Below are 27,281 nucleotides of genomic sequence, written 5' to 3' on the forward strand. Positions count from 1 at the left end.
CTTAAGGATAGTAGCTGCCTGTTGTGCAGCAGATTTGTATGGCAGAAAGTTAGTACAGATGCGAGGACCGAGAACGGGCGAGGAGAGGTGTACGGGTAAGCCTGAGCCACTTGAATGCTATTGCGGGCGTGCCGAAAAGATCGGACCAAACATGCGATCGCGCTACCCCTGAAGAGGTAAGACACAAACAACATAGCGCGTCTCCGCAGCAACACTTCCTGGATATTCACCCGAAATTCCGCTAAGGACTTCAAACTCATACTTGCACTAAGAAATTTGCAATATTTGATGAAGTTATTCTATTACGGCCTTCAATGGTGGTTACACAGACTGTACAGGGGCATCGACCGACTAAGAAAAGTTGGCGGTAAGGGTAGGCTAGTATAATTTGGATCTCATCACTAACGTCCAAAGCTAAAAAAATAGCTTACGCCGCTACTTAACTCAGACAACTGGAATGTGGGCTTGTGGCGCTCGCATTCAAACCAGAATTTGAACGGCTAGCGCAATCATACAACAACTTATCGGCTTAATCTCATTTAGATCCATGTCTTCAGCAAGGAAACGTTTCTTTTGTCGTTTGTCTATGGGGATGCTGTAGGGGCGATTTGAAATGCGTCACGTCAATGGAACGACGACAGGCGCCTTCCGATATTTTATAAATCGGCGTCACTGTTATAGTGAACGTAGTATAATGAATGGAACTGCTGAAGGTCAGGACATAAAATGCCAGGTGACAACTTTCTCTGGGACCGGCAACGAGAAGGCCAATCAACGCGAAAGTGACGCGAGACTAACCCTAGCCCATAGTACTTTCCTTCAGTGACGAACTCTCATCAAACATTCCTGAATGCTGAGGTTTGCAATAAAGAAATCTGCTCAGAAGCACGTTGAAAGCCAAATCTTTATTGCGCTGGGTCACTGGCAATTGACGTAGTTACCACGTCCACGTGAACTCGAAGCCGGGCTTGAGATATCAACGCGAGAACGTCCTGCTTTCTTACATCTGTGGCCATGACTATCGGAGTAGTAACAACCAAAACTGTGTTGTCTGTCTATTAGTCTATGAGACAAGTAGTGCTATACTAGTACTGCGTCGGTTGCCCGAACGATCCGTGCCGATATCGACCGAATGTCTAATTTACTGCGATTATGTCCATTCTCAGAGCAAGCATATATAGCAGAAACGTAGATTTTCGATTCAACTAAATCATGCGATAGATGAAACCATTACTACCTCGCAACGCAGAATCTAGGCAGCTCAACATCTTCGCCAACTCCACAAAGCAAGAACGCCGTATTCCCAAACAACTCTCACTTCTTTGGCCGACCGAGGTCAAACTCAGATACCCGCAGATTCTACACCACCAGACACGCACTCGCCCTGACTGAACATCGCAATGCGGTCTGTAATTGGAAGAATCCGCTTTAACTCGTCTACATCCATGTGACCCTGCGGAAAAATACGCGCGTTCAGAGTATCGCAGTAAGCCCATCTCATGTCATCGTCGTCTGATTCGTCCGACGTCGAATAATCAAAGATTTTCTCCAGCCGTACATAATTAACAGTCTGTCATGTATTAACTAATTGCAGGATTAACCAAAATTTAGCCAAAATAACTTACAAACTCAATATTAGGTATGTATCTAGTCTCTCTTAATTCGAGACCAATAGTGTACCATTTATCTTTGTGTTTTTTATCCTGATGGAGAATCAAGTTCTCCTTGAAATATTCCATGGCAGGATTTTGTCTTAGAAAAACATTGGTTCCTGTGACAGACCAAAGATATGGTCGTTCGTCCATGCTCTCGCAGAAATCAGTCATCCGGAAACCAGTGCACTCTGTTTTCTCATCTTTAAAGCTCATGTAAGCATTCAGACTTCGAATGCTGGGTACATCCGCAATCCGAAGTGACCAATACACCGCATATGTTCCTGGAGGCACACGCATCGTACAGCACATTGAGAAAGGAAACCGCCGTAACGGCTTGGAGCTGAGTTGAAACAGAGCATCATAGTTATCTCGCGCATTTGTGAACGACCACCACTGGTACGTCATAGCGGCGCAGAGCTGTCTCCATGTGATTTCCGGAGATTCGTGCTTGACTTTGGATGCGTAGCCTAGACCTTCTTTGGTATACTCTTTCTCCAAGTACTGCCTCCATATCTCGTCGTATGTCACGAGACAATCTTGAAATCGGCGACATGTTCTCGTTAGGACGGCAATGTCCGATAATTGAAACACAGGTTCCAAAAAGATAAGTTGCAGTATTTCCAACGGCAGGGACAGTATTGAAGTCCTTGTATTTGCAACTTTCTTCATGATGTGCTGCTGAAACACTTGCTGAGATCGAAGACTACTCTAACTGGTGAAAGACTCAGTAGCGATTCGATCAGGCTTGACAGAAAACACACAAGCATGAAATGGCAACAGGCTTCAGAATATAGTCTTCGATCATGAACCGACGGGTACGCTCTTCTCTTCGTTAGTCAACGGAGTATCCCCGTTTTAAGCCACTGCCTATGTAAACCAACCGCAAAATACGCTCCTATATAGTGACTGCGGTAATGTCTAAGACGCATGGACAAATCTGGAAGCTTGGTCGCAGCCGCAAGTGGGAGCATCAACCGCGTATTAAACTTTGGCACTTGCTTTCTTATTATGCCCCGCATATTTCTTGTAACTAAACCCCGCTGACGAAGACCTTCATTGCACGTACCTAAAACAAACAACACATGATTGATATCGATAATTTCTGATGAACAGACATATACAATCCAACACTTAGGTAGATCATCTCGAGCTGGACACGATATCGTCTAGGCGATACGATATTGCCAGAGGAAAAGTCGTGTCGATAATTTAGACAACAATATCACCTTAATCTCTGAGGAGTTAAGATACCTTATACGATATTGATGTTGAATATCCTATCGCATCGCCGAGATTCCACGTGATCGTCATCATGAGAATTAATGGCCCCTGAGATGGAAAGTCTAAATAGTAAATTAAGTGCATGCCGAAGTCCCCATCGTAGATATTTATGGGTTACAAAGGCGATAGGTTCGATCAATAGCCGTATAGAGACTGACGTATTTTAATATCCTCGTACACATTGTCAATTGGAATCGTGTCTAGTCGCATATTATCTGAAGGAATGTGGATGAAGTGACAGGAGATGTGCAAGTCTACGGTGTTGGTCTAGCACCGCACAACCCAAAAATATGTTTGCGCTTAGCTGACGCGGCTGCTCTATGATCAATATTCTAGATCTTTATAAGCCAACGCCGTTGCAGAGGCGAGAATTGGTGATCGTGTTCAACGCGACGGCGCTTGAAAGTTGCCCGCGGAAAGTTCATGCGGCGTCGAGCAGGGGTACGTTAATCCTAAGGTTGCCTACGAACGGAGGAGCAACTCTGGCATGAACAAAGAGGATTGTCGAATGGCGTTCTTCGCATCTTCCCCTCATATTTCGCATGGCTGAGAAATAGCGAATGGATGATTCGACGGCCAGTGTATATATATTTTGATGGTGTCATTATACAGATTCGTTGTCTTGAGTTCAAAAATTCTACCATCGAATTTGGAGTCGTCACCAAATATAGAGACCTAAACTTTAACAGCGCACGTAACCTGATATGACATTATGACTAAGTCAATATCAGGGAATATCCGGTTTCATTCCAATAATCGTTAGAAAAACTATCATCACAATCAGTCGACAGACAATGCCGACGTTGACGCCATAGAAGCAGACCGTGACTCGCACGCTCTTCTGGTCCGTATGTCGCCCACGCAGCTAGGCGTAGACTAGCATTTAAGACCAGGCACCACTCACCCTTTCAGGCTGCTTTTTGGAGCAGAGTTACCTACAGCTAGTTCGTTTACTCCTGGTCGTATGTCATTGTATACGCTTCTGACTACATATCGACGATCTGCGACACGACCATGACACTACAATCTGATGTGCTGGTAACACTGTCTCTCATATACACAATGTCCACCCATGGTTCCTATCTCCCGGACACGGCTTTTCAAAGCCATAGCTCGGCAGACGAACAGATCGTATAGGCGGATGGATACCATCCAAAGTAGACAAGTAACAAATCATGGCCGGCGGCGGGACGTGGTTGTTGCCTATAGCTTCGTCTCGATGAACAGCCCAACACAGAGGCGGAAGCTCGCGGCACGAGTTGTCAAAATACCCAAACGGAAGGCGAGAAATACAGGGCATATAATGTAAGCTACAGAGAATCAGGACCCGAGATTGAGAAAATTCGGTGAGCGATCAACCATCGAACAGGAAGAATGGTATATGCACAACATATGTCAGCTCAGTATGAATAGCAAACTCAATGACTGCATAGTCCGGAGCTAAATCAGCAGACCGGACATATCGTCGCCATTCCAACCTGCGTGCTTTCATATTTCACAACTTATGACCCGAAAGCAACTTGGAAGGTACTGCACGTCTGGTTCTGTTTACAATTTTGACGTTACGGACTCTAACTGTGCGCCGCTCCTGGGCGTGGACCACGGCAACTGACTGCACTGTCGCTATCAATAAGTCCTACGGCGATGACGCTAGCGGGCACAGCTCGAATCGAGTATACAGGAGACATTGATCTCATATTGAACGCTATTTGGACAGCTTTTTGCGCGGCTTCGTATCGAGCCCACAGCCAGATTAAGATTCCGACGAAGACGGAAAGGAAACTAGGGAGTACGCTGCTGGGGAATATTTTAGCATCATCAGCCATGTGATCTTGAATGTTGTAGATGGGACTGCATGCTAAAGTTTTGGCAACAACGACATTCGGCGACCAGTAAAGAATCAGTGGATTAAGGGTGCAGCAAGGATATCCACCACCCATGGGCAAGGAGAACCCTAAGGGTTAAAGTAGCTAATAAGTTCCTTGCACGATGACCAGCTTGAACAAGTCGCAAATCTTCCCTGCATACTCTCATACGGTCTGACTGCGGCAACCTGAATGAACACCAATCTCGCATCCGACGTACATGCAACCGACAACTGAGGCTAACTGAGCAACTCGAGTTACATCACAATTAGCGTAGCAGTAGCACACGCCAGGAGCCAGTGCTTGGGCATGTTTCGCTGGTATTTCACGGGATCTATTCAAGGCGGGAATCTCGTGTGGTATGAGTCGCAATTGCGTAATCGGGAAGGTAGCGTCATGCAGGGAGGGCTTGAGGCGTCGAGAGGGCTTGTTGTTGACTCAGACGTCAGGGCTGTTAAGGTTAACGTTCGCTCGTGAGTGTGGATGTTGTTTAGTTATCGGAGTTGACCGACATTGGCGGATCATAAATTTTGTTGACGCATGGCAGGTGTGTGAAGAATTGATATTTTGATCACGACATGACGAAATATTGCCAGCGGATGGATTATTTGATGACTCCGGATTTGAGATATGGCAAACAAATATTGTAACGCACGCTGTCGGCAACTAACATTCGAGAATTTTGGTGTGAGGCGTTCGTACCCTATCTTCAGCTTCTCGCGCATGGGGCTTCAATGGCTTTCTTACCCATCTTCCAACGCCATCCACATGGCCTATGCAGACCATTGTCTTGTTAGCTATTAACTATGGACCTGTTCGCGCGGTCAAGTCCGTGCCCTGCACCACTATCTCCGCGAATCAAATAATCCATTAAAGCTTGTTCCCCGTGTACTTCATGACGTAACGGCTGAGTTTGCGAAGATTATCTCAGAACTCTCCCAAAAACTAATCTAAGCCGATTTATGTCACCACGTAGCTGCTACTCAACGCCTGCTCGAGTACGGATACCGACGAGGCGGCCATAATTCCGACCATCTTGTTGTGGATTTAAAGGCTGCAACTGGACCGATTGATCGACTTGTAAATCGGAACTGTAGCAACCAAATATAAAAATGGGTTACATATAAGGTCTATCGCAGTATATTCGGGGCATTCCAGCCAGGGATTGGCAGTGCATGCTGAAATTTTTGATTGTAATGCTCCAATATTCTAAAGAATAATAGACAAGAATAAAACGACACTCAACTTACAATTCTACACCTGCAATAAAACAATAACACAATAATTGAATCAAACTAACAATACACCCAGAACAACAAAAGTCAGGCACTCGATCAACGACAAAAACAGTAAATAAACCAAATAACGTCCTTAATATCTCATTCATAGGCACTTTTTCAACATTCCCGGCAAACTCTTTTCTAGAAAACCACTGACGGAGAAAAATAAGCAATTTGCGACACCTTCCGTATATGTTTTTACACATCATCATATAGAAACCTCCGTTATGCAAACCAAGCGATAAATAAATATAATATACTTGTACAAAAGGAAATCCAAACATATATACCAAAGAAAGTTTAATTCCCAACACAAAACAATTGACAATCATGGTCTATATACCGCCCAAACCCAACACCTTCGTTAACTTGCATACACATGGCTAAAGCCAGAAGAACATCTATCTTGAATAACATTTAATTCGCCACAGCTGCACTGACATTAGAACTGTTAGATCCGTCACTGTTACCGCCGCATCCCTTAACGAGCGTATGACGCTTCAACGCGTCCTTCCGAGAGAAAGTCTTGTCGCAGTTGGGACATGGGAATGGCTTCACGTCCAGATGAATCCGCTTGTGTCGCTTCAAATCGTGATTTCTGTTAAAGCTCTGAGGACATTGATCACATTTAAATGGTCGCTCTTGAGGAGGAACTGGGTGTGGTTGTTGAGCGTGATGCTGTTGGTGAAGGGGTGGTGGGGGCGGAAGATGTGTCAGCGGTGGAGGATACGGATACCGTCCCTCAAACGAGCGCGGCGACGTATGCGACGGCCGTCGCACGAGTCCTGGCTGCTGACTCGTCTGCAGAGCTGATGGCCATGGCTGATATGTGTCTGAGTAGTACTGCTGTGGCTGTGGCTGCGGCTGTGATGACGGAGGGAACGATGGCTGGTAGTCTGACGGGGACGGGATGAAAGAATTCGACGCCGAAGAGGTAGATGTCGAGTGAACGTGTTGCTGCTGTGATATTGATGATGGTGGAGGTAGCAATGGTCCCGGTTGCGATGAGTATGATGATACCCCGGTTGTTTGGTAGTATGGACCTGCTGGATTGCTGCCAGCGGCTGCAGCTGCATATGACGAACTCGCATAAGGTGACGACGCGGTCGATGACAACGACGGCAGCGAGTATTGGGACGACGTAGACGAAAACGACATCCGCCGAGGCGACTCACCCTGGCTCGGCGACGTACCTAGCTGAACCCCAGATGCTTGCGAGGACGAGGCAGCAGCCCAGTAGCTCATTGAGCTATTATTTGGAAATGATGACGACGGAGCGATGCTATATGCCTCGGGAGCTGTACTTGACGTGGCCGTAGCCGCAGACTCGAACGTAGGAGGAGTCAATAAATTGTTGGTCGCACTTCCCGCTGAGTTTGCCGAGGACGCAGAGGACGAAAGTCCTGGTGGGGACATCGGTGGGTTGAGCAAATGCAGTGACGGGAGATTGTTTAGATAAGGCCGTCGTAGGCCAAACGACCCTGGCTTTGAGTCTTCCTCTGGATGAATTGGTTGCTGATGATGAGAGTGATGAGCATGCGGGGCGGCGAGGTGTAGAGACGCGGAATAGTCGCCGGGAGCGGAAGGTGCCTCACGTAGTTGAGAGTACATCAGATTTCCGCTGCCGGTATGCTTTCTCTGGTAAGCAGATAAGGAAGTTGGCAGTGATTGTGGGTCATGTATATGCAAAGGTGGACTCAGGAAGGTCGATGTAGGAGGATGGAGGACGAAGGGGGGCGAAATTGACGTTGCCGTTGTTGTTGACTGAAGCTAGTGCGAGGAGCTAGCTTATTGCAGCCGTCTCGCGGGAAGCGGTGAACGCGACAGTAAGTGTGAAGTTAGTTGAAGGCTGTTGTTCGCCCGAATTGAGAAAGAGAGTACGATTAGGAGGCAGAAGTGGAGCAAAAAGCCGGAAGACTAGCAAACACGAGAACGAGGAGCTCAAGCACAGATATATATGGAAGATAATGGGCCAGATAGAGCAGGCAAGGTGGTCGGTGTGCTCGAGAGCCAGGCCCACATGGTTTGGCACGCAGCGGGTGGATTGACTGGAACGCGTACCAGCATTGGGCGACCCGGACCGCTGTGTATGGAGGGCGATAGGGAGTAGGGATTCTTTCGATAGGTTGGGTACGGGGTTGGTACGGGGACCGCGTGCAGTAACTCGGCACCACACGCGGTTGGTTGCATCCAAGACGGCGGCCCATATCTCGCCCGCCTCTGAAGGCTGACCAGGATGGCCCTTGCCCTGTAAGTCGCCAGCCCGCTCCGGTCGCGGCGTCCGGCATCCATTCATCCACAGGGGACTATCTAAGACTTATTGCATTCCATCTGGCTCGTCACCTCCTCGCGGGCACCCCGAGGAAATTCTGCCAAGCAGTAGTAGCGTGGACCCTGTAAGAGAGAGACTGCGGTGTCTTCGACCGGTATGGCTCACCAAAAGAAGCCGCGTACAATTAAAGAAATCACAGTGGTAGTCGGCACCTCACGACGACCCGTCCTGCCTCGAAAAATCGCGGGAGAACGCAAGCGCAATTCTCAGGAGGTGGTAGTCATGGATGCTGGTCTCTTGGACTGTCGACCCCGGAAGCAGGTCGTGTGCGATGATTGGAGAGACGGGTCAGACAATGTTGTTGATAGGATAGCAAATCAGATAGTCGATGCAGATAACGCACGGCGGGTGAGTCAACTGATGTTAGGGTTATTGAGTCGAAGCTTGTTCGGCACGCGCCCGTTGCAATTTTGGGTAGGAAAATCATAGGGGGGACCCATTCGGGCGGCGGCTCCACTTGCCTCTGTGCGACTTTTGTGCGACGGGTGCCAATCTGCGCATGCGCACGGTCTCGCATGTCTACATCGCCGCCGTCACACGGGCCTCGTCTGCACTGATAAGCTCCTGTCCTGCGATTACAACGACCCAAACCGGACCAGACGATCAGAAGCCCGAAGACACCACATTAGTATTCCACCAATCTCGCTGCTGATCGTGAGAGTATTTCGAGCCGAAGCAACAATGTCAACGAGCACGCTGCGGGGTCGCCGGCGCTGATGGCATAAGAGCTTTGTTGAGCCACAATGACTTGCACTCGTCCGGGTCAGTGGGTCTCAATACCAGCCCGCCGTCGGCACCACACGGCGGATAATTAAACGAGAGCGGCATGAGCCAGCAACGAACTAACCATTCCATATCGTGCTTAGCCGTCGCGCTCGTGGTCATATCTAACCAACCGAATAATTGCAACAGTCTGCTCTACAGCTTGCCGTTGAGAAAGATCTACAAGGGGGCCGGGCTGACCTGATTGCTTCGATGTCATGATTCCGAGGCGCCGCTGACATGGAGCTGTGACGTTTGGGGTCACCTTGCAATACTACATCTTGCTATAGGAAGCCCCATTTTTCCACTGGCGGAATAGTTGCTGCGATGATGCACTATTGATCCGTCCCTGATAAGCCATGGCTGCGTGGCGGCGCCTGTGTCGCTTTAGTGGCTCGTGAGAGGCAAGAGGCGTCCGTCAAAGTGTGTCGGCGCCGGTGGCCGGGCCCTTCTCTGAGTCTGACTGCTGGCTGAAGTCTTCGTCCGTCCGGGTATCGGTTCGCAGTAAATCCAGACTGCAATTGCAACTGCCTGTACCTGTCGTCCTGTCCAACTCCTGGCCCAGCGAAATCGCCACGCCGACGATCCAAACCTTGTCCAGAGGTTCCCACAACTGTCGCAGTCGAGCCACCTCGCAGGCTTCATCGGCGTAGCAGATCTGCCTAACCAGGGGCCGCCGCAAAATTTTGTCTAGGGAATGCTCTGCGCTAACTACAATTTACTCGAAACCGTGATAGTTATATTATTTTGGCCGAATTCTTCGCTCCTCAAGCCACCCCGTGCCTGCTAAGGTCAAGTCTCACCTCTTCCCCAGTGCCGGGTTGCTGCGCCCGCCACCGCCACCACTTCCAACCTTGTGTCTCGCCTGTCTACAGACAAGATTAAGACTATTTCAGTAAGCATCGTTACAATCGCGTAGGAAGTCTGCAGATAGTATTTAATAGCTGTCAATGTCCCGCTCTACAGATGATGTGCACGTCCCACACATTATGCAGGGCTTCCTTATCGACAACTCGAACAAACACATCCTGCCCTATTGTATTTATTATGACTGTAGTGCTTCACACATGCACTAGCACGACTCCTCGTAGATTAAATATATATTTATGCCACATCAAGGACTGCGATGCCCGAAGACGATTCAGCAGGATCGTCCGTGACCTGATATGATATGTCGACAATCGCTGGACAATCTCCGCATGACATATTCGCCTACGAAGAGAGTAGACAAGCGTTAGCTGCTGGCCTCGCTTATCTCGCGGCTGCAATCGCCACGGTCAGATAGCTTCACTGGCGCCCTATTCAGCGCCAGATTGGCTTCGAAATGTCCATGCATGTACGCTTATCGCTGACAACGTATCCACGATGCGGTGGATGTATGATAACACCGAGATATCGAGCATTAGGGCAGGTACGCAGAAGCGATATCTAAACTGCATGTTTCGCAGCATATTTTCTGGTTTGGTGAATGCTAAAGTATTGAGAAATTGCATATGTCCGTGTTTTTCCATTCCAGGTATGCAAGATCATTAAAGCGCCACACTAAACTCAGACCATTGGGTATCTTGCGGATGTTGCCTCTTTCATCACGCCAATCACAGTCATAAGCGATAGGCGTCGGTGAGACTCAGCCCCGTCTACCGAATGCTTTTGCCAGTTTTACAGAGGTGCAGTGGCATTCCTGTGCAACGCCGTCGTATCGCGTCGGACCCGAATCGCGCGACCCATCCACTAATCAAACTTTAACTCTGTGCCCTCATCAGGTTTTGACATGATACGCCCGACTCCGCGAAAGTATTACGACCAGTACGACGTCCGATGGTAGACTTGCGTCTACTTGTCTTGGTCTTTGTTTAATATATAGATGAGAGCAATCGATGGCCGTTACGTGGTAAATTGAATGTTGGCTGGCAAGCGTGCCTCATAGTAGTATGGTATGGTGCTGAGGGCAAAGCTGGCACGTCTATACAGTGATCCGACTACTTTGTATTTCCTCTCAGTCAGATCCTTAAACCCAGTTGCATAGCACGTGATATCTGGAATTGAATAGTGATCATGGAAATACAGTAACTTCAAAGTAAATTTTCCCCGTCCTGCAAGTTGGTTACTGTCCCTCAGATAAGCAGCAGAAACTCTGGTGCGAGAAATTCGACAGCGCCACCACGAGCGCCACCATTTCTCGCGTGTCGGACGGACGCCGTAACTTTCGACTTTTTCAGCCAGACTCGATCAAAGTTTGGATCGCCATTATCATCGGCTGATCAGCTTATGCAAATGCGCAATTATGGTTTCTCGTGCGGCGAATGTCGAAGGTAATCGTGTCTGGTATGGCTCCCCCCCGGTCGGTGACCTTCGTCGTTCGCGGTGATATGTGATAAAAAATGCGGAGCTCGGAAGCTTGTTGTGACGTAATAACTCGGCTCGCCGCGGCTGTAGGCGGTTATTGAACGCAACATATGTTCACGTCGGAATCCTTTTTATGCTGATTGTTAATTTACATGCGGGCAAGCGGGGCGGGGAGCAGAATGGATCACAGAATGTATACATTTCGTGAGTGTTGGATTGTTGTAATGGGCAAAGATGGTGTTTTTGCGGAATCAACAGCGGGCACTAAATAGAAAAATTCTGTGAATCCGGCATTAATAACATGCGATTATGTAACAAGTCTGTTGTGCCCTAGGACTGATGGAAGTCTGAGCGTGAGTATGCCAAAATTGTTTTGTGGCCAATTAACCCTGCCACATCGGCTACTGCATTCTTATGGCAGATAATAACAAGAGATATAATATTGCGGTCATGAAAATGCTGATGAATGGCAGAATGCAGCTAACCAATGGCCTAAAACGCGTCTAATTCCAATGCATTCTTTGTTAGTCTCTGTATAATATCAGGACTGACGAACGAAATCTCTTCTTGGCAACAAGAAATACCAATATTCTCCGAAAAACGGAAATAGACAATGTATCTCTTTTATCGACTCCAGCTGCACTATACACTCGAGCGAAGCCTACAACATGCCGAGAATGGACTTGCCACATTAGTTTGTCCCTCAACGTTTCCTTTTTGCGTCATGGCTTGACTGCACATGGATCGCATCATATTCGCGACGCTTTGAGTTCTAACGTGACCGACGCTCGGCACTTCCCGCCGATCACTCTCGCAGACCATTAAATGTGCTAACCTAAATTTGCGTTCTTATGGTGCCTGAGAAATTCAAGCCATAGCCGCGCATGGATATCGTGGCGGGCGGAGGCGTCCGCTGTGAATGCGCTCTGCTTTCGCCTAGCACGAGAAGGTTAGGGTTATCCAGTCAGGAATGCACACTTGGCTGATTTAGACGGCCACGAAACCGCGGATTTTGAACTTCCGAGATGTGGTGGTCCCGCCCTGCATTCTATCTGGCACAAGACCAGATGGCAAGGAGTCAAGCCTCAACGCACAGCCACTCTCTTCTGGGAGAAGCGCGAGTAGCTCGCCCGAAGGTCGAGTGACTGTGCTCGCATATGTATAGATTCGATTTCAGGGTTGGGAATGCATATGCGCCACAACGTTTATGGAATGGTGGAATTGATATGGTCAACGCGTCACAGTTGTACCGTAATTACCAAAGTTCGCGCAAGTGACTCCCGATTTGTCACGGATGCGTCCGTCATCTTTTATCTTTTGTTTTGGAAAGAAACCTCATCAGATGCCTCACAATACTACGCACTAGAAGTAGGAAATAATGAAATAAGCAGAGGACTCGCTTCGTCTGCACAAGAGGTGTGCCCAGCAATAACTAGTGTTTTCGAGAGGGGAAGGGGGGGGGGGAGCGGACCGGGGGAGACCGCGAAACACACTGATTCCATGAAACCACCGACTCATTAACCAAAAAAGAATACATTAATTTTTGCTGCACATCCATGCCTCTTAACGGCACTTCCCCGCACAACTGCCTGACACGCGTGCGGTGTTTATACTGACTTTTTGGAGTCAAAAACGTGTTCAAGCATACGGGATTTTTTCACGTGGTCCAAGAAAGATAATAGAAAACCAAAAAAAAAGGTTTTGCCAGGTAAGTTTGATGGTCCGGAGATCGTGTGAAAATTTAATTGATTCTTTTGTGGCACCTGCGTTGATTTGATGTCATTCAAACAATGGCCGATAATATGTATGGCATCCTGGATTTGTGCCGTTATTTTTTTTGTAGCTATTTCATTCCCAGCCCAACACACGGAAAATTATGTCATGGCTGACTTACACGATATACCGTCGTCGCGGTTGCATCGTGCGTTCTACTTCGGGTTAGTTCAGTTCGACACTCTCAACTTCACGCTTGCTAAAATACACAGAAGAGAGACATGGAAACCGCATAGTCAGTCGCATCCAGCTAAAGAAAATTGAACATTCAATAACCAGCAGCAGGAAAAGCATGATAACACCGTCACTCCTAACACGCTGAAGCCATGCAACATCATAGTAGATAACTAAAAGTAAATCATAATTCCAATTTTTTAACTAAGCAAGCATAAGCATAAAATATTTACAAAAGTTTAAATATATGACAATGTAAAGAATACTATCAAACAGTCAAATGTCAGCGCGCAACAATACTTGACTCATAGATCATCCTGCAAATCACAGCAACAAAAAAAAGACGCATAAACCAACTAGGCCGCGAAAGACAGGTTCTTTCAAGCGAGTTTCAATAATACACATATCCAGTATAGAACATGAACATAACACCCGCCCAAAATGACAAATACGCAGCAAACGCCTATTACGCTTTACACCGTACTTCGCCTTGGTTCGACACACTCGGCATGTCAAAGTGAACACCATCAGTCCGCGCAGAAGTAGGCTCGCAGAAGCTCCCGGATCGAGAGGCGAGGTGCTGGCGTTTCCGACCGACAAGGCAGGTCGAACTTAGTAACACACTAGACCACCGCTCGTACACATCCTCAGGAACGTGTATCTTCCAGTCTACCGCTATCAAGAAAGACATCTCGTTGGCATTAATCTCCGTAGTAGATAACCCTGAAATTTTGCTCCAAGCACGCGCACTGTAGTTCTTATCCTGCAAATACTTGCTCGCAAGTATTAGGCTGGTCAAAAAGGCGCGGCGCCCACAATGCAACGCGCCCATACTTCCCTTGAGACACGACGGGTCCCGAACATGGGGACGAAGTAGATAGAGATAATACAGAGCAACCTGTAATGTAGAATAGCTTGTGCGCGAGCGGCGAAGAGTCTCCTCGATGAATGTGCGGAGAGGAAGAATTTGAGTGGCAGGATCACTACAGGGAGTATCACGCGCAGACGGCCATATGCCTTCAATCATGAGCGCCGCAGAATCTGAGAAGAGTTAATGAACCGCACGAATAATCCTACGCATGTCCTCGGAATCATACCAACTAGCGAATTCACAAATGCACCGCGTCTATCAGCCTGTCGCGCAATTGATGCACCAACGTGGCTTCTGCTCGAACTTGCCGATGAGGAGGTCGACTGAGCCGGAAACGACTCACACTTGGTAACTCTGCATGCAGGACCAGTCTTCGCGCTCAGCGCCGACACAGAACCCGTTGTACGCGCATGTGGCCCACCACAAGAAGCGGAGTGCCGCCGATGGTGAACCAAAGATGGTCGAACTGGCGAAGACGACGCCGACGAACTACTCGAACTGACCTCAGTACTCTGACGCGACAGCAAGTCCAACGCCAATTCGACGGACTTAAAGTTCTGCTGAACTGGAGCGTTCGGTCTCTGCTGATGAGCGGTGGGCAATGGAAGAAATTTCAACTGCTGCGCGTTCGGGCACAATACTGGTGAGGAGTCAGCCGAAAGTCGAAGAGACGAAACTGACGAGACCGACGAGACCGACGACGAAAGTGAGGGCGTGTACTCCTCATGAGACAGAGTCGATGACAATGATCCGGTGGACGCAGTTTCAAGATTGTCAACGGCATGTTTCAAACTGGAAAGATCTGGATCAGCTACCGCGTCCAGTAGTGCGGTAACTGAAGACACAGAACCATCTTTCGAGACAGAGACGGTCGAAGATGTGTAAGACTGCAACTGAATCATTTGGAACTGTGAATATATCTGAGTGTAAAGCTGTAATAACTGCTAATGGAAAATCCTTAAACCAAAAAGTAAACCGTTGGAATGACAAACTAGCCAGCACTATAGGATGCGACACCGGAGACAACTAAAATAAGTGACTGTATGATGTTGTGTGCGATGTGAATGCTAAGGTGCTAGGTCCGTCGTGATTGTTCTATGACGGAAATCGCCAAATAACAAGGAATATAGATAGTCGGGGTGACCAGAACTAAACCGGAGGACAAATAGAAACCGAGATCGTAACCGGGAGAACGTCAAATGCGTAGTAGCAGAAGCTCTAAAACACCAGACGAACTTTCGAAAGAGGTGGATGAATAACTCTGTGACCCTGAGCAGGAGTGGCTAGAAACTATGCATGTACTGTGAAAGAGGTGTGCTAAGGAAGCGAAACTGATACTACAGATGGACTGTGTACCAAAGATGGTGTATGGTAACAGTTGCGCAGTATCGGCGAAAGAGATTGCTCGACAACAAAAATGAGACAAACAGATCTACAACCGACGGCTGAACGATAAAGAATAGCACGATAGCAAAGAAGTCTATAACACTAGACTAGAGATATCCGAAACCCTTTCTAACCCAGGCAAGTGTGTTATGGTGGCTAAAAAACGTAGACGGGGGACGCGAGTCCTTACAAGGAGGCGATGGTCATAACGGCGATAGACATGGTGACGATAAAGCTTGACAAGTTGTAAAAATAACAAAGAATCGTAGATTACTGCAGGCCGGTAACAAGTGGTAGTATTTGAGGTAACCAGGGAAGAGGGGTTCCAAGGAGCGGTGGTGGCGGAAAGGAAGGAGGGGCGAAAAAAGGTCTGAGCAAAGGCTGAGCGGTGACTAACGTTGCGGCAAGAAAAGCCGACTGACGTATATACTTCGGGGGTCTGTTTGAGTCGACCAAAAAATCTGTCGTGTACGTAAGAGAGGTCAGCTGGCTACCAAGGTGGCGATCAAGAGCAAGTAGACCGTGACAAGCGTACCAGATGCAGCTGAAATGGCTGGAGGCGTAGGACTTTTAAGTAGGAGCCTTACGATTGGGGAGGCGATGGCGGAGGCGTGCGCTATCGAAATTCTGAGTTATGTGGTGAGCAGCAAAGCAAACCAGACGCCGCACGTCCAATTCAGCGGCTAACACTTGGGCACGCCGTCGGGGGCAGAGTGCCCGCCTGTCACGCGTGCCACCGGTCTCTCAGCCAATCAGCTCGCGCGCCGCGGCCAATACCGCCACGCATGACCAAGCTCACGGATTACTCACAACTTATGCGGCTTGTCACTGTGAGGTCACATTCTCACCGTATTCTTCGGGACCAATGTCCGCTTACAGGATTATTACTCTTCCGTACCGCACGCAGTATAGACCAATATAATGGATTACAATAGCAATGACTCTGCCAGAACTACTGTGTCGTCAGCATTGCAGCTGCGAGCTTGCGACAAACAACTTGACCGACAATCGGCGTGCATAGCGAGCAAGACAGCGCGCCTCTCAGCTGCTCGGCTCAAGTCACCCACCCGTGGTTGTGGTGGTAGCAGCAAGTAGCAAAGCCGCCTTCCCACCAATGTACGCCCCCGTACACGCAGTCATGCATTACTTGAAGCACACATTCATAATACATAGGGTTAGGTGACCCGGCGTGGCGAAAGTCTGCTGTAAGAAGAATGCCGGACCAAGAGAATAAATTACGGTCATGTCCCGCGTAGGACGTAGTTCTTGCTTGCCTCTCGCACGGCGTGCAGCTGGTGCAGCGGCGTAAACGGCATGACCGTCTGATCTGATCGTCACGATCACTCTCTGCCTTGCCCACAGAGGCGTTCCACCATAAAGCTATCCCCACACTGCCGCTTCAATAACTGAATTCCCATGCTCTGATTTAGACAGAGATCACTTAGACCACATTGTGAAAAAGGTTTATTGGAAATGCACTACATCAGCTACATCGAGCGTAGATCCGAAAATTTGACTATACCAAATCGGCTGTAACTATACCTAAAAACATATAAACATATATGCTGAAACGGCGGGACAACGAGACCACTTACCCCTGGACGACTTCCGTTATAGGCTTAGTGGCTGCTGTCAACAACGATACAATTTGAGACATATGACGCATTTCTTTCTAGCAACTCCAGCCGAACAGTAAGTATCACGGGATCGAGTTAGCTTGTCTAACGACTTGGCCATAGTCACACAGAATAAAAAATCAGCTCTAAGATGTAATCACACCATTCATGATTTTCTTCTCTCGGAACGGTGCGGGGGTTTATTAATAAGGTCGTCACAAAATATTCCCGCAAAAAAATAGCAGGTCGCTAGGCCGCTGTTTGAGACATCGGGAGCAGGCCCGTTAAGATCACTCAGCCAAGAAAACCCTCGTGTGACACAAAAGACAAATGAACAATTCCTACACAAACAATAATCTGTGAAGAGACTCCCTGGTCCATCCCCATGTACCCTGTCAATTTCCCCCACTGAGCCACTAAATAATTATTGCATCTATCCTGCACTGATGCAAACACCTCGTGATCAGCTTCCTTGATATCCTTCTTCACTTTAGCTGGATCTGAGTCCTAGACAGTAATCTCCATCGGGTCGACATTCTCCTTATTCGCGTCGCTGTCAACGAAGATATCAAACTGGATCTTTCGCCTTGTATCACCAAACACTTCGTCCAACGTCGCCACGTCGAGATTACCCTTTGCTTTCGTCGGTGCAGACAGCGGCCATCCGTTCTCGTTCCGTGACGTCAACATAGGCCCCAAATAGTCGCCGACCTGAAACTTCCGGATGCGTGGACGCGCAGGCGTAGCGTATACAGGTACCTCGTCTTCGTCGTCCAGTATTGCTCGATCGCACGTCACGATATCGCTATTTATGCTCGATGGCCTGCGATCGTGAAGTTCGAACCGCCGCCGTGGGTCTGTAATAGGAATATCCGCAAATACTATTCGATCTGTTTTCTTGATATTCAAAGCTATTGATCGTGATGAAAGCTGGTCCTCTGTGCCTGTGCCTTCTGGAGGAACGTTCTCCTTCTCGTCGTCTTCGCTAACATCAAAAATCGACCCGAGCTGTCCCGGCTTGTCCGTTCTGTCAACATAGACCTTCATATGATCACTACCGCTTCTGCGAGGCGACAATATCGGAATCACAACTTGTGGTGAGCGCTTGTACACTTTGTCCCCTACGTCCTGTCCCTTCCGCAGGGGCGACTGCGAGCCTGGTCGCCTCCCTTTAGCATTCGCATCTAGGGCTTGTAACGCATTCCCAGATGACGAAGACGACGACGACAAGCCGCCGCGTGAGATTGGCCGTCGAGGCGAACTGGCTTTGCTGATAGTAACCTTGGAGGGTGAAGATGACGCTGACGGAGGTGACTTGGATATCTTTGTCGGCGAGGGTGTCCGTCGTGGGCGTGGACGAGGGTGGGATACGTGGCTTGCTTGGGTTGCATGTAAGCGCATGTCAACGGAAATAATCAAACACATACCGGCATGCTCCATTATGTTCTCTTAGATATTCTGCCGTGGACTTTATACAGTCACAAGATTTGTCACGACTGTAACTCAGCTTATCAATCAGAATAAAAAGAGCCCGTCTCAGTGGATTTTTGGCGTCGAATCACAAGAATTAAACGTGACGCGTCGACAAAATTCGGATTCAGTACACCTTAGCGCCCCGCACACGTAAAAGCAAATTCAACTTAGGATAAAAAGAGCGACGAAGCAACTCGATTCAGAGTCGCGTAAATCTGGACGATAAAAGGAATGACAAAACTAAAAGAATGGCGAGAGCTTATAAAAGAGTGGTAAGCTCGAAAAGACTACTCTACTGCCGACACGCGACACGGACAGTGACCTTTTTTTGATGGCTGCAAGACTGCTGATGGTCGAGAGACGACGATGGACGTGGGCGTTCGGCGCAATTTTAAGAAAGCGTCGAGAAGCAGAGCACGACCCTGACAAGTTCAAAAAAGCTGATTTCCGGGAGAGTAATGTGGCGCAATAAGGAGTCTGCCAAAAGCTCGGCAGACAGTCGAGCCCCCAGGAACCGCATTCGACGCGAGTGCGCAATACGCTTTGCACGTCGACGGTTGGCAGGCTACAAATTCCATGGTGACATTCATGCGCGATGACGCCAGAACTACGTCCACGGGAGACGCGTCGACTGATGCATATCTATCAGCATCCTCTCCTGATTTGATACATAGCACTTTAAATAACATAAAATACAGCAAGATACTCTTTCAAAGAATTTTCTATTCTGCAAGCCCAGCTAAATCGAAACCCTTCTTATTGAGGGGGGAAGTACTTCCTCATTATCGGGCAGCTGAGCTAATACCAACGTATTATGGTCTCCGAGGTCGCGTCGCGAACGCGCCACTGCATGCCATTTAATAGTAGTCTCCTGCAGACGCGCCGCAAACTTGGAAACTGTAAACCGCAATTTCAGATCAAGGAATTTCTAGGCGGTTAAATCTTAATTGGCATCCTTCAGCTGTCCTCGGGAATATGTGGCAAGACTCCGCGCACGTTAACAGCGAGCAGGGCTTGCTGTGTCGGCCATTGTAGACACTCTCACAGCTACGTGGCCAATAAGCGTGCACACACTGCTTTAAACCTTAGTTAATCCATCCAATGCTTTTTTGGGACATTGGATGCAGGGACGCGATTCTGACGCGATTCACGCGCGCCCGACGCGCGAGTGAGCTTGTGCGGCTCCCAACCGTACTGGACCTAGAACCCGCACCCTGTAATAGCTATGACGCGAAGCGCAGTTATAGTTCGGACGTGAATTGGCGCATGGCCGGAAATTCGAAAACATACTGCATGAAGGCGGATCGTTTTTGCATATTGCACAAACAACAGCTACTGACAAGGACCAATCAATAAAAAAGTGCTAGCTAATGGTACATGATACTCGACGGATTTATTTGATACTTTGAAGTCAAGATCAGTGGTGCGTTCGAATTGCCGGTGTGCGCACAGTAAGTAACTCGAGAACAAACGATTCGCCGATCTCAAATTCGGAATGAGTTCTATGACATCCGGCAACGAATCTCTACAAGTGGACCCAACGTTTGTAGGTCAGTTACAGCGAGACTTAGAGCAGGCGTTTAATGTATTGAGTGATCGATGTTTATACGAATCTGCCAAATGGTGAGTTCAGGTATTGATATGGGTGGAGTTTTGACTGATTGAATCAAACTTATAGGACTGCAGAGGCATTGATTGGATTAGATCTCGGAGACGACGATGCTCCGGCGGATGACGCGGACATAATGCAAGATGCAACCGTAGCACGGACACAATTGGAATATGCAGATGCCTGCGACATAACAATGTTTGACCGTATGCCGGCTTCAGAGCGAAGGAAATATACGCTCGCCAAAGCATGCTTTAGCTGCAGAGAGTATGATAGAACTGTCATGTTCTTGGACAAATGCGACAGTCCTAAATGCATGTTTCTACGATTGTTTGCCAAATACATTTCGGGGGAAAAGAAAAAAGAGGAGCGGAGTGAAGTTATATTAGGTACATGACATTTGCTTTTGATATTCTATGGCTTGCGCTAACCGTGTTCAGGTCCCCTGGACGGCGACTCGACTCCGAACAAGGAGCTCGCCATCATTATCGGCGAATTAGAGCAGTACTTTCGCGGCTCCGACCTCTCCAAGCACGATCCATTTCTCCTCTATCTATACGGCATCGTTCTAATCAAACACAAGTGTGAAAAGGCAGCTGTTGAACCGCTGATACGATCAGTCAAACTATATCCATACAACTGGGGTGCGTGGCTCGAACTCCTAGCTTGCGTGTCAACAATCGATCAACTCCCTAGTATCCTTGCACAGATTCCTGCCTCCCACATCATGGCCAAAATGTTTGAAGTTGTCACATCACAAGAACTATTTCAAAGCACAGATGCCGTTTTTGCGACGCTCTCCCAATTAGAGATCGTTTTCCCGAATTTTCAATTCCTCAAAGTCCAGCGGGCATTGCTCTGCTATCATGCTTTGGAATATAACGAATCCGAGAAACTTTTTGATACTGTCCTTACTGTGGATCCCCATCGACTGGACGACATGGACATGTATTCTAATATCCTCTACGTGACGGAACAAAGGGCAAAATTAGCCTATCTCGCACAACTTGCTTCTTCGACCGACAAATTCAGACCAGAAACATGCTGCATCATTGCGAATTATTATTCCTTAAAATCTGAGCATGAAAAGGCTGTCGTATATTATCGGCGAGCATTGACGCTAAACCGAAATTGTCTTGGAGCGTGGACGTTGATGGGCCACGAATATGTTGAGTTGAAGAACATCAGGGCCGCAATAGAGAGTTACAGACGCGCCATTGGTGTGAACAGCAAAGATGTGAGAGCGTGGTATGGTTTGGGGCAGGCATACGAGGTTATTGAGATGTATTATTATTCCTTCTTTTATTACCAGCGGGCTGCCGCTTTGAAGTGCGTATACATTCTTCGTTTTGTTGCCCATCAACTAGCATATCTGACTAAGTGGTTTATATAGGCCGTACGACCATAGAATGTGGGTTGCACTCGGAAACTGCTTTGAGAAGCTCCAGCGACCGACGGAAGCCATCAAGGCGTACAAGCGCGCTCTCTCATTATCTGAAATGGAGGTATCAATATTGCAGAAACTAAGTTCCCTGCACGCATCTATTGGGGACGTCGCTTCGGCGGCTCGATATTCTCAACTATGCAAGGAAGCAGACACTCAAAGTTAAAAATTCGTCGTACTGCGATTGCATAGTTAATTTGATAATTTTGCGTGAATGTGTTGTTCTTCTGTATGATTTTATGGGTTAGTTCCGGCGCCAGGCATTTGTTCATATATGTACTTTAGTGACTTCATTGTCGTTTCATTTCATTATATGCAAAACTCCACAATTATGGATAATTTCCCTCGGAACGCCGTCCATTGTTGGTGAATAATTACAAAAGACAGATACGGATTATGATCTAAATGCTAACAGTAGGAATATCTCAACGCTCAGTCAGACCCAGGATTAACTAAATCTAGCCAGTTCGCAATCATCATGGCTTTGAGAAGATTGACGCGGATTCCACCGTGCAGACCATCCGCTGAAAAGCTGGTTTGCACGGTCGCGTTCCACGTGCCGAGCACATCCATTTGCGCATCGCGGCCCCAGCTGCTCATTGCCATCTCAAAGACTTGTGACGCTTTAAGGCCCAATGGCAAAGTTTTTCCTCCACTGACTTGAGGTCCTGTTGCACCTGGTGTGACGAACAGCTCATAAATGGGACTCCCATAGGGAATGACATTATGGACCATATCGCGCAACGTAGAGATCCAACTTGCGGTTGCCCCGATATCAAACAAGCTTCCGTGACCATGTCCGTATATAATTGCAATAGGCCTCCGATCAAATTTAGTGTCTTCAGTAGCCGCCATTACAAAGCGGTTAAATTCCACAGGATCGACAGGGTATCGTGGTAAATAGTGCATCTGCAACTTGACTCCAACTTTTGGTCTGCACTTAATCAACTTGCGATCATAATCAGTGATGTCTTTCATACTCTTGACAAGTGCTGATTCACATCGATCGTGATCCGTAAACGCACTTTCGCAGGCGCAATCCATATCCTTGCTGGAGCTATAAGACCACTGACGAACAGCACCGTACAGTGGGTCCTCACGAACGAGAACCATCATGCCGCCGTAGATGTCTTCCAGCACATCATCGCCGACGAACATAACCTTGCCGTACTTTGCCCACACATTGCAAAGTTCCTCTGACTCATACCACCACATTTCGCAACCTTTCGAATGATACGGCGCATTCAGTCCTATTCTACCGCCGCTGGACAAGGAATCAAGCAGGACATTTTTGTCGGTACATGGTGCAGCAACACCAATAGCCGCAACGTCGTCCGATAAGACAGGGCACTTATCTAAGTTTATAAACTCGGAAAGATAGTTGACTCTTGCCTGCGGAATATGATATTCGCGATGAAATGCTGCTGCATCCAAGTACAATGTGGAATCTTTGGATTCGGTTGAAAACTGTCTATAGTACAGGTGGCCATCTGGGAGGCGTGCCTTCGCCGAGGAATGTAAATAAATGATGTAGAACAGCTCAATGATTGTACCGGCGGCCAACAGTAACCCGGTAGCTGGTTTGAGTCGACGACGGGATAGGAGTTGCATTCTGATCGGCTAGGACGCAAGCAAACTAATCGGGCTGACAAACCCAGTCGATTTCAAATCATGATAAGAGAAATTCAGTTAATTTATATTACTAACAGAAGGTCCTGGCGTGGATGCCGACAGCTAGGTCTGGGTCCCATGAGGATCGACGAACGCGGGCATTTGTTATGACGGACGTTTGTCAGTTCGCATGCCTGCTAGTAGAGTGCGGAGTCGAACAGCTCATGTGAGCGCGCCGCGCGGTGCTAGAGAGATGGCCCTGATGGATCTCTGGTGTGAGTCTTATTCCGGATTCGGTAGTTCATGATTATCGGATCGTCGGCATCCCATTACGCGACTTTCCCTGCACACGATGTCGGATTAGGGTAAGTACTGATGTACTAACATCTAAGATTCGGCAGAGAACGAACCTCTCCATGTCCGTCAAATTCAGAACGGCATGTGCAAGTAGTGAACTTTTTCCCGACGTGTGAAAAGAGTATAAAATGACGAACGTCACATCTGAGTTTTTACCCAACCATTTTTCACCGCCAAAGTGATTGGACAGAGGATATAGTTCGCACTTCTGGCTTTGTAAACACTGGCTTTGTAAACACTGGCAAATGGCTAACACGTTGACATTGTCACATTGGATTCTTCAACTCTGACTTGTTCCACTATGATATTTGCCTTTTGTGTGGTAGAATACACTAGTAGTTGTTATCGCAAAGGGCTTAGTTGATGATGCGTAAAATGACTTGCGAGCATCTTACTCGCACAGCGTTCGGCTGACGATCACAAGGGTTAGGGCAGAAAATTCATCAGCGAGTGTCTAAGGTGGGATAATAAGCCGCACTGATTATTGGCTTGAAAGCACCTATTTGTTTCTAGGATAACTGGGGTTATAAATCGCAAAGGAAGGAATGCCCTAAGCAGAGGCCACAAGCGAGAGCCTAGAAAAACGCTAGTCCCAATGTTGATTCAGACGCCCATATGCTCCGCGTTTTGTGTGTGCGCTCTCTGGTCAGCAAAACCCAGCACCACGTCAGGTACCTTACCTTGTTGAGTAGGCCTCAGTGGAACTGGTAGTTAAGCAAGGTGGCCATGATCTCTCGCAGTTTTGGTCCTAATCTACCGAGGGCCCCCTGCCCACCATCTGCTGCGTTGGGAATGTTGCCAAAATGATCACTGTACCAAATTGCCCAATTATTTGCAGTCCGGCAATGCAGCTCATATCCAGATTCCTTATCCGCCGCCTGCTCCGCCACTTGTGGCACGGCCCGGTAGATGTGGTGATCATTCTTGGAATAAATGGTCGCCTTATAGTAGTGAGCCAAGTCACTTGTCCCACTCCAGTGATGCCTGCTCGACAACAAATGAGGGAGTAAGGTGCCAGGGGGTAGAGGTTGTATACATTTGAGCGCGCGAAAGCCTTTCGGGTAGGTAGTGGGTTGAGTCTTGTCTCGTTACCATGTAGGATTCAGTGGTATTGGATCTTTCAATTCGGTGCCATCTAATACAAGAGTATGATGTATGATCAACAAACGGGCTAAAAATGAGAACAAAGTGTGGTATGCAGTAAAATGCGGCAACCAGGGAGGTCTCTGGCACAAATTCCACGCGTGCAAGGCACATTAGTCTTGGAATGCCCCTTGGTTCAGGAGCACGAATTGACGATAACCATTTCCACATGTCTAATTTGAATGCATATCTTCGCGATCTACAGAGCAGTCATACAAAATGTGTTACACTGTATTTATGCCAATGCACCCGTTCAGTCTACCTTCTACCAAATTCTGGAGCGGACAAAATATTATCAAAAATCACATGTAATTTATGCGCTGCGTTCCCATCGTCTCAGAAACGGACTTGGTATATCACCATCACTATCCTTGTTCACAAGCCAAGTACGCTCATCGCGTCGAGCAGCGGTCGGCGGACTCAATGGCTCGCCTGCATCTGAATTTGATTGGCGACGCTCTGAGTCTCGCTGAATATCAATGATTGTACGCCCTATACCGCCTTTCCTACCGCTATCACAGGCGTTTGCAAGGATCTTGACTCTTGCAGCGGCGGCTCCCAAGCCAATACCAAGAGAAGATGCTGGCCTCTGTGCGTTAATGTCAACATTTTCGTGAAGCGCATGCAGTGGCCGCGATGTCCCTCCAGATAACCGAGATTTTCGTTTGTTTCCAATCGTGGTACTCGTAGTGGCAATTGTAGGAGCCAAGCTAGTACTCTTTAACTGGAACGGTCTCGGTAAGCTTGGAGACATACTTGGGGTTGCTGGCGACGAGTCCGGATGGAATGCATGAGCTAATCGTGACCTAACAGGCGTTCGTGTCGTCTTCGCATGGAAAGTTCCTAACGGTGAAGCACTAGGAAAAGGTGAGTACGACATCGGAATATCAGCCGGAGATGCAACAACAGAGGATGTATAAGCCTCGCGTAGATCTGATATACTATGCCGGGACATCAGAGCTGATCGAGGAGTAGCAACCGCTGCCATCATGTTATTCTCGCCTGATTCGCTGGCAATTTGCTCCGGGCCTTGCGACTGCGATTGTGATAACAGATGTGATTCAACGAGGTCTCTTGCGCGGCTTTCAACGGCATCGCGAAATAGTCCCTCAAGTTCTTCCCGTAGCCTAGTCCTAACTTCTGTCTCGTACCTCTCCCGCTCAGCATCCCATGACTCTGTAATTTCTCTCTCCTTAGCCGCAAATTCTTGCTCTCGAGCCGTTACGGCCTCCTCTCGTGACTTCAGTACCATGTGCATCTCAACCATATCTCTCTCCCGTCGGTGAAGGCGAACTAATTCTGATTGCAATAAGATATGCGTCGTGGGACGCTTATGCGGACTAAGCGATAAGCATACCGCGATGACTCTCTGCAGCGCCGATGAGTAGCCGGCGGGTAAAGATGCAAATCGTCCTTCTTTTATTTTCTGGGCTAGTTGAACATGCGATTTGCCTGTAAATGGGGGCTGCAAGGCGCATAACTCGTATATCACGCATCCTAATGACCATATATCTGATTGCGGCGTATATGGCTGATCGAGTAACACCTCTGGGCTCATATAGTAGGGCGTCCCCACATACGTTGTGGCGAGACTGTGCTCAGGGTCCAGCATTTTCGACAGACCAAAATCTCCCAGCTTGACCGCGTTGTCGGCATCGAGAAAGACATTTTCTGGTTTAATATCTCTATGCAAAATTACCGTAGACGGAATTGGCGGTGAATCATCTGGCGGTGCGAAAAGATCGTTGAGCGGAGGAGGGTCCATGCCGTAGTGACAGCGATAAAGAGCCAGAACCAACTGTGTCAGTATGCTCCAAACGATCCGCTCAGGGACAAATTGTCTGTCAGCGTTAGCCTAGATCTAGCAATTTCTTTCAAAGACTTACCCAGCATCGCGGCAAGTCTTAATCAGTTGCGCCAAATCACCACCACCGCAGTACTCCATGTACAAATGAACCTCTTCCGATTCCTGCACTCGCTCGTGATGCACATACTGCACGATATTAGGATGCCTTAAGCCTTTTAAAATCCTTAATTCCGCAAGTAATTGGCTCTTCTCCCGTTGACTCATACGGCAGTATGAGATCTCTTTTCGAACCAAGACATGGCGGTCACCGCGATGCCGAACCTTGCGGATCTGACCAAATGTGCCTCGACCGATAAGTTCTAAAGCCTCGTAATGGTCCCGTATTAAGCTTGTCATTGTGCCGGCATCGCCCCGCTTATTAAGGGTTGTCCGAAACTATGGCACTTTGCTGCTGTCGGCGGCTAGGAGGAAGGTTTCGCTGTTTGAAGTGTTTACG

The 27,281-nt window shown here is 48.0% G+C and overlaps 8 protein-coding genes across 8 annotated transcripts; 1 reads left to right on the forward strand and 7 right to left on the reverse strand.

Annotated features, from left to right (window-relative positions):
* Nucleotides 1-1,394: 1,394 nt before the first annotated feature.
* On the reverse strand, nucleotides 1,395-2,407 carry V1508DRAFT_19815 (uncharacterized protein). The gene has a single exon (XM_066936190.1). The coding sequence runs from the start codon at nucleotides 2,322-2,324 to the stop codon at nucleotides 1,608-1,610; it is 717 nt and encodes a 238-aa protein (XP_066797418.1). The 5' UTR covers nucleotides 2,325-2,407; the 3' UTR covers nucleotides 1,395-1,607.
* A 1,965-nt stretch (nucleotides 2,408-4,372) lies between these two features.
* Nucleotides 4,373-5,058, reverse strand: V1508DRAFT_19832 (uncharacterized protein). The gene has a single exon (XM_066936191.1). The coding sequence runs from the start codon at nucleotides 4,874-4,876 to the stop codon at nucleotides 4,508-4,510; it is 369 nt and encodes a 122-aa protein (XP_066797419.1). The 5' UTR covers nucleotides 4,877-5,058; the 3' UTR covers nucleotides 4,373-4,507.
* Nucleotides 5,059-5,998: 940 nt separating this feature from the next.
* On the reverse strand, nucleotides 5,999-7,778 carry V1508DRAFT_19840 (uncharacterized protein). The gene has a single exon (XM_066936192.1). It carries the CDS (start codon nucleotides 7,690-7,692, stop codon nucleotides 6,499-6,501), a length of 1,194 nt encoding a protein of 397 aa, XP_066797420.1. The 5' UTR covers nucleotides 7,693-7,778; the 3' UTR covers nucleotides 5,999-6,498.
* Nucleotides 7,779-14,084: 6,306 nt separating this feature from the next.
* Nucleotides 14,085-14,614, reverse strand: V1508DRAFT_334523 (uncharacterized protein; the record flags this gene model as incomplete). The annotated part of the gene is made up of 2 exons (XM_066936653.1): nucleotides 14,085-14,509; nucleotides 14,566-14,614. Coding segments are annotated over 2 exons (474 nt in total), but the record flags the coding sequence as incomplete, so codon positions are not given.
* Nucleotides 14,615-17,848: 3,234 nt separating this feature from the next.
* V1508DRAFT_402852 (uncharacterized protein) lies at nucleotides 17,849-18,781 on the reverse strand (the record flags this gene model as incomplete). The annotated part of the gene is made up of 2 exons (XM_066938516.1): nucleotides 17,849-18,720; nucleotides 18,769-18,781. 2 exons carry the CDS (start codon nucleotides 18,779-18,781, stop codon nucleotides 17,849-17,851), a joined length of 885 nt encoding a protein of 294 aa, XP_066797422.1.
* Nucleotides 18,782-19,992: 1,211 nt separating this feature from the next.
* On the forward strand, nucleotides 19,993-22,166 carry V1508DRAFT_19964 (anaphase promoting complex subunit 8). Its single transcript, XM_066936195.1, has 4 exons — nucleotides 19,993-20,437; nucleotides 20,493-20,812; nucleotides 20,864-21,752; nucleotides 21,817-22,166. The coding sequence occupies exons 1-4, from the start codon at nucleotides 20,310-20,312 to the stop codon at nucleotides 22,031-22,033; spliced, it is 1,554 nt and encodes a 517-aa protein (XP_066797423.1). The 5' UTR covers nucleotides 19,993-20,309; the 3' UTR covers nucleotides 22,034-22,166.
* On the reverse strand, nucleotides 22,167-23,797 carry V1508DRAFT_19965 (uncharacterized protein). The gene has a single exon (XM_066936196.1). The coding sequence runs from the start codon at nucleotides 23,476-23,478 to the stop codon at nucleotides 22,300-22,302; it is 1,179 nt and encodes a 392-aa protein (XP_066797424.1). The 5' UTR covers nucleotides 23,479-23,797; the 3' UTR covers nucleotides 22,167-22,299.
* A 1,053-nt stretch (nucleotides 23,798-24,850) lies between these two features.
* V1508DRAFT_412603 (kinase-like domain-containing protein) lies at nucleotides 24,851-27,266 on the reverse strand. The gene is made up of 2 exons (XM_066939645.1): nucleotides 26,865-27,266; nucleotides 24,851-26,819 (listed from the first exon to the last, which is right to left on the reverse strand). The coding sequence occupies exons 1-2, from the start codon at nucleotides 27,179-27,181 to the stop codon at nucleotides 25,292-25,294; spliced, it is 1,845 nt and encodes a 614-aa protein (XP_066797425.1). The 5' UTR covers nucleotides 27,182-27,266; the 3' UTR covers nucleotides 24,851-25,291.
* Between the last annotated feature and the right edge of the window lie 15 nt (nucleotides 27,267-27,281).

Source organism: Lipomyces doorenjongii (genome assembly GCF_038497915.1).
Source record: "Lipomyces doorenjongii strain NRRL Y-27504 unplaced genomic scaffold V1508scaffold_10, whole genome shotgun sequence".
In the NCBI taxonomy this organism is placed as follows: Eukaryota; Fungi; Ascomycota; class Lipomycetes; order Lipomycetales; family Lipomycetaceae; genus Lipomyces; species Lipomyces doorenjongii.